General features: G+C 35.7%; 1 protein-coding gene across 2 annotated transcripts in view; it reads left to right on the forward strand.

The window, feature by feature from the left end:
- Positions 1-6,030, forward strand: part of LOC108578071 (putative glycerol kinase 5) — a 7,943-nt gene extending 1,913 nt beyond the window's left edge. For both annotated transcript variants that reach the window (XM_017941327.1, XM_017941328.1), the window contains exons 2-12: positions 1,352-1,445; positions 1,518-1,626; positions 1,689-1,848; positions 2,334-2,448; positions 2,647-2,840; positions 2,954-3,080; positions 3,153-3,257; positions 4,473-4,567; positions 4,678-4,841; positions 5,065-5,198; positions 5,816-6,030. In XM_017941327.1, the coding sequence (XP_017796816.1) occupies positions 1,352-1,445; positions 1,518-1,626; positions 1,689-1,848; positions 2,334-2,448; positions 2,647-2,840; positions 2,954-3,080; positions 3,153-3,257; positions 4,473-4,567; positions 4,678-4,841; positions 5,065-5,198; positions 5,816-5,958 (1,440 nt within the window). In that variant the 3' untranslated portion in view covers positions 5,959-6,030. The remainder of the gene's footprint in view (positions 1-1,351; positions 1,446-1,517; positions 1,627-1,688; positions 1,849-2,333; positions 2,449-2,646; positions 2,841-2,953; positions 3,081-3,152; positions 3,258-4,472; positions 4,568-4,677; positions 4,842-5,064; positions 5,199-5,815) is intronic.
- The last annotated feature ends 733 nt before the right edge of the window (positions 6,031-6,763 follow it).

The following is a 6,763-nucleotide window of genomic DNA, read 5'->3' on the forward strand; positions in this document are numbered from 1 at the left end:
AGTTGTAAACAGTGACCTTTACAATTTTCTTCGCGATTTTCACAAGTTGCAATTTTTTCAAAAAATTTTAAACACGTCATCTAGTATACTAATCCTTCTAACTTCTCAAAAAAACTCAAGTTGTTTGATCCAATTTAAAAAAAAAATTATACTGTTCTAAAGAGTGTCCGAATATTAGTAAGAGTCACCGTATGCACACCGGCGCGATATCTCACAATGGCATTGCCATATGATTAATTCTTGTCATTTGATCTATCGGGGTATTGAAAAATAAAATTGGAAACAAAATGAAGAATTGAAATGAAATATTCTGTCGTTATGAAACAGCAATCGTTATGTGCATCGTTATCGACGATGCATCTTTACGGATATTTAAAGAGAAAGGTGCACATGAATAGCAATTACGAAACAACCATTTGTTCTGTTAATCGTGAGAGTAATAATCTCCTACTGGTTGCTACGCTTCATCTTAATTTCTGTTGTTACGCAGTAACTCGATAGTTGAACAGGATCCTACTTGAAAGTCACTCGGTGTCGTTTTCTCGCGGTTTTCATTCCCGGTTTACATATTATTATATCCATACGAACCGGTTTCATACGTTATACGCGTGGATCGAGGCGAGGTAATATCGGGCGATTCGGTTTGGCAAGCGATTTCGGAAATATCCTCGCTTATTAACTTAATTGCCCACCTCAACCTTGCACTTGTCGCGTCGAATTGTGTTCAAATTCGAAATAACAGGCTTGCGGAAACGAGAGGAGAAATATACAAGGTCGGATTTACATAAACGTTATTCAGAGGCGACTGAAATCTGTTGATCTGCTGATCCACATATACATATGTATGTGCATATAATAACGTGAACCAGAATAAGGTTGGACAAGATTATCTGAAATGTTTAAATAATTATGCGCGCATAATTCGTTTATGTATTGGGAGATTAGCGTGAGAACAGTAGTATAGTATAGATATAGAGAATGCAGCGATCAAACTAGTGAATATAGAAATACAACAATAGCTATAGTAGTATAGTAGATACAATAACTGTGCTAAATATCACGGCTATTGTAGATATAGCGATATAGTAGTATGGTGATTATAGCAGATATATTATAGTAGAACAGTGATTATATTAGATACATTAGTACAGAGACTATGGTAGACATCGTAATACAGTGACTCTATCGTAGATATAATGGGTATAGTGATTATAGTAGAGATATAGTAACAACAACAGTTTACTACGCACGGTAGATCTTGCAATACAGTAGCTTTAAATACTGCAATTAACACAGTAATAAGAATAACATAATTGGTATAGTTGAAACGATTAATCGACTGTGACATCAGGTACGGCTGTTGTATCCAAAGTCAGGCTACGTGGAAATTGATCCAGATGAACTATGGAGCACCATAGTGAACGTGATAAAGAACAGTTTGAAAGGTAGGGTGCAGTAATTGAGGACAATCAGTCGAAATTACACGGTTTCAAAGAATTGAATTGTTTCCTTCTCAGAGATGGTGGATGCCGGTTTGAAACTGGAATCGATAGCCTGCCTCGGGATCTCCACGCAACGGGGCAGCTTCACAACGTGGAACATGAAAGACGGAAGACACTATCACAAGTACAGTATAGTAACTGCTGTTGTCCGTTTCGATATGCAAAAACTGGAATCTCACGTTGCAGCTTCATCACGTGGAAAGACCTGCGCGCTGACGGCATGGTGAAGGAATGGAATTCGTCGATAACGATGAAAGGATTGCAAATCGGATCACGGATACTCTACACGCTGTCGAGGAGGAAACGATTCTTGGCCGCCAGTGTTTTTAAATTCATGAACACGCAGGTTCGCGTCTCTTCTACGCTCTAAGGTCTGAGAGAACGACATAGTAGAATTATACCGGGTGTATCATATGTAGTTGTGTAAACTTTGATCAGAGCGAATGTGCTACGGTAAAAAGTTGAAGTGAAACGCAAACGTAGGTTGACAAAAAGTCTATTAAAAAGTTATAGCTGCGGTGCTCCCTTGACATTTGATGTTTTTACAACTTCCCAATGAAGCATTCGCGCTCGTACATTAGTATGACCCTTTTGTTTCATTTTAGAACGTTGAACACATTGATGTTTGTTTGCACGAAAACCTTTGAAGCACCCTGTATATGCCCATTTTGGGATAAAATTGGAAAATAATTTTAAGAATTTGTTTCTTAACGGTTTGATTTACTATTCTACACCGTGTGATATTATTTGTAAAGTTTCTGTTAATTTTCCTTTTCTTTCATTTAATTATAGTTTCGTTTTTATTATTTTCGTCATACTGATTTCATTTAGATGTCTCTGAGGTTATTGTGGGCGTTACAACACGTGCCAGGTTTGCAGGAGGCGGCGAACACCGGAAATGTCGTTTTCGGGGGCGTTGATTGCTGGCTTTTGTACAAACTCACTGGTACTACACAGAATTCTCACAAATTTCTATTCTTCAACGCGACACACTTTAAGTGCCCAAGTACAAACCATATCCGTGAAATGGAATTGTTACGATTTCTCCTTTATTTCATCGTTTATCTAACAGATTTCATCCGTTTGAATTTTAAACAAATTTTCACGTAGAACGATCATCCTAAATGACGCATTGTTTTTCTAGGAAAACACGTGACAGACGCTTCGAGTGCATCAGCAACGGGACTTTTCGATCCATTCACAATGTGCTGGTCAGGTCTGGTGATAAACATGCTGAAAATTCCATGCAGTATCTTTCCAGAGGTGTTGGACACCGCTGGAAACTTTGGAGTCACTCCAAAGGAGATTTTTGGAATCGAGATTCCAATACTTTGCTCAGTAAGTTGTATCATTTTATTCGTTATGGTGAGTCACTGTGATCGAAGTTCCCTTATTCTACGCTAAATGATGTTGAATATTAATTTCGAAATTAACTGTACTATTTAAAGTAGATGGCAGATCAGTCAGCTGCGATGTTTGGTTCAGGATCCACGCAGTCAGGTGATTTGAAGATCACTATGGGAACTGGAACTTTTGTGAACGTGAATACAGGGACCAAAGCTCACGCCTCTGTTACAGGTAATCTTTGTAACTTCGTCAAAAAGCAGATATTCGTAGAATTGAAAGAAATATTTCTGATCATTTCAACAGGTTTATATCCTCTAGTCGGTTGGAGAATAAACGATGAATTAGTATACATAGTAGAAGGCGCCTCAAATGATACCGGAGGTCTCATTGAATGGGCAAAAAGAATAGGTAATGTCTACTAATTGTTCTTTAACCCTTTCGCTACGGCACGCTTGTAACAGAAAGTGCTTGTTGTGTACTGGACGAAATAGTTACTATTCAAAGCTGGCGTAACAATAAAGATACGTAAGATTAAAGATCAACTGTTTCGTGACAGTCAAACATCTGGTGCACTCCGGTATTGTCTGACTTTCAGTAGACAGCGATATTTCATTCGTGAAGTACGAAAACAAATGAATTAATTGTATGTACATATTGGTATATACAGGAGCGTATATACAGGATGAGTCACATAAAACGTGACAGCTCGATATTATCGAAAATATTGGTGATGCAAAAAGTGTTGCTAAGAAAACCTAAAGTATTCTAGGGGGCAAAATTTTTCGCGTAATTGAATCTTTTGTATATGAAAGGATCAAGGACATTTCAAGGTCATCACCTTTTTTATTAAACGCTACTATATGTTTTTTAATACACATAAGTATAGTCCACATCAAGATGAATTCAACGATTATAGTCACCCAAGATCACTCAAGGTCACAGGTAAAGAAAGAGTCGTTATATCTTTCTAACTGTATCATGGATAGAGCGCGGAAGTCGAGTACCATGGCTACCGCGGTCGCCAGATCTAACTTCCCTGGATTATTTTCATTGGGGATATTTAAACTAAAGAGTAATGTTATCAGTTCCTGCAACGCGGGATAGCATAAAAATTGAGATTGCCACGAAATGTTTACAAGTGAGAGGCCAACATTTTCGACATCTGTTGAAATGATTGTAAACATTGTAAGAACGACACTTTCTTTACCTGTGATCTTGATTGACCTTGAGTGAGTATAATCGTTGAATTCATCTTGATGTGGACTATACTTACGTGTATTAAAATATATACATATATGTAGTTCTATTTAATGAAAAAGGTGATGACCTTGAAATGTCCTTGGCTCTTTCATATACAAAAGATCCAATTACGCGAAAAATTTTGTCCCCTAGAATACCTTAGGTTTTCTTAGCAACATTTTTTTCTATCACCAATATTTTCGATAATATCGAGCTGTCACGTTTTATGTGACTCACCCTGTATGTATACGCTCTTCGTAAATGAGTGGCCACTTTTACAGAGTGTATGTGTACGCCCTTCGTAGTGAAAGGGTTAAGGATAATTAGAGCTTCTTTGAGCTTATATTGATTTGCTAGAGTTTTGAAAAATACAGCTTGTTTCAGGTATCATAAACGATGTTGATGAAACATCGAGTGTCGCAAGCGCGATGAATGATTCTGATGGAGTGTATTTCGTTCCTGCATTCAGTGGACTGCAAGTATGTTGAAAATATTTTTCGAGGAACACTCGCAAAATATTACATCAAGCTTAGAAGATCGTTACAAATTAATTGCTAGTGTTGTTCCTTCGTTTATAATTAATTTACAGGCACCTATAAACGATTACTCCGCAGCCACAGGATTCATAGGCATAAAACCCACCACTGAGAAAAGTCACATCGTTCGATCGCTGTTAGAAAGCATCGTTTACAGGATATTGCTCCTCTATGAGTCACTATGCGCGGAAACTTGCTTCACTTACCATACAATACGGTTAGTAAATTTAATTTCCTATGAGAATCTTTTATCACTTTCTCGTTATTTTGACACTAATGTTTAAAAAATTCAAAATAAAATACTGCTTCAAGGTTTCAAGATTGCAATATCGTGGCGAATCTTTACCAGTTGTAATTTCAATTGAAAATTCTAACGTTTTCTATTTCCGATTGTAAATGGAGAACGTTATACTCTAAATAATTGGTGTACTTTGCCACAGGGTCGATGGTGGAGTGTCCAGGAACGATTTCATATTGCAACTGCTGGCTGATTTGACAGGCTTAAAGGTGGAACGAGCGACAAGCACGGAAATGTCTATTTTAGGCGTAGCGTTTCTCGCTGGTCTACAATGCGGTATGCAAATCACACAGGCACTGTAGAATACAATGGCTTTCACCTAGTTTCATACTGAAGTGCACCTGTACTGAATATTTCAATATTTAACGACAACTTAAACGTTAATTCCTGTTAATTCCGGTTTATTAAATTTATTTCATATACTAAATTATTTCGATTATTCAGAGATGGGTGAGCAAGTTATTATTAAATAATGTAGAACAGTGCAAGCTATTTTACTCTACTTTTCCTATACAATAACAGAGAAAGTATTAAGTATCATGCTCGCTTAATTCTACTTTCTCGCATAATGTAACGTGCTCGAGGTCTCATAATTTGAAACCATATATTTCTGTTCCTTCTCCCTATTTTCTTACAGTCTCACTTTTCAGCGCGCAGTAAATTATACATCAAAACTATTAATTCATAACGCTTGAAATATTACATGAAAACTCGAGCAATAAATTTTTAGACGTGATGCAAATTGTAAATTGTTTTATGCAATGTTTCAAAGATAATAAAATTAAATCTGATTGTGAATATTGGCCAATCCTATATATTATACATATAGACGAAAGTTTGCTTTACATTTTAATATGTCATTTTATTTTATATGAATTTAATTTATTTTCCAGGCATTTGGAAGAGCAGGAAAGAAGTTCTCCATCTTCGACAAGTACAGAAAGTATTTCTGTCGAACGAAGAGAACAGAACATTGTATCAACCGATAATTGCACAATGGAAACGAGCTCTCCAACGACTGGGTCAATGGTACTGAATAAACTGCTGATATCTGCCATAATTGTTTACTGGGAAAATAAATGATAAGAGAAATTTATTAACAGCTTTTGCACCAACATGTACGCTGATAATTGTTACGAATAAACATTATCAAATTTTCGAAAGCAGACGATAATATTTTGTTTCTGCATTTACTTATAATTTTTTATATCTATTTTCTTTGTTTTCTTTTTTGTTTATTTATTATTTTTGCATTTTTTTTTTAAATCTTCTCTTTTGTACACGTAATAAAAGGGTCAAATATATAAATATTATAAAAGGAATGTGTAAGTCATTACCAACTGACTAAGAATTTCATTTTAAACAGTTGTTACATTCCGATGTTTAGTATTTTAAATTAATAATTTTATTCTATTAAAGTTTTGTATACGAAAGTCTTACAAGTTTTAAAGCACTTAAACTATAGTTTCTATACAGAACTGTTTGGTTTGTAGCGATTCTTCTATGTGTCTAGCTCAGGATCTTCGATGTCAATTCGTACTAATTCTTAGCGTATCCTTAACGAAGAGTTGGAGGTTTGATTTTAGAGATAGCGGGAGTAGGAAAAGGTCCCGTAGGCATTCTTGGATATTATTAGGAGTTGATGAGTAAGAGGTTTAAGCGTATGACTCGGGGTTGATGAGTAACATATTCAAGGGTTGTATGCGTAGGGTAAAGTTGCCTAATATTGCACCCATTTCTTTACAAAATCATAACTTTTGACTAAGAACACTTTTATTAAAATTCGATACATTTTTAAAAGTAACATACATATGTATTTTTTTTTATTTATTATGTATTAT

The sequence above is a fragment of the Habropoda laboriosa genome, unplaced genomic scaffold (assembly GCF_001263275.1).
Source record: "Habropoda laboriosa isolate 0110345459 unplaced genomic scaffold, ASM126327v1 scaffold1122, whole genome shotgun sequence".
Classification (NCBI taxonomy): Eukaryota; Metazoa; Arthropoda; class Insecta; order Hymenoptera; family Apidae; genus Habropoda; species Habropoda laboriosa.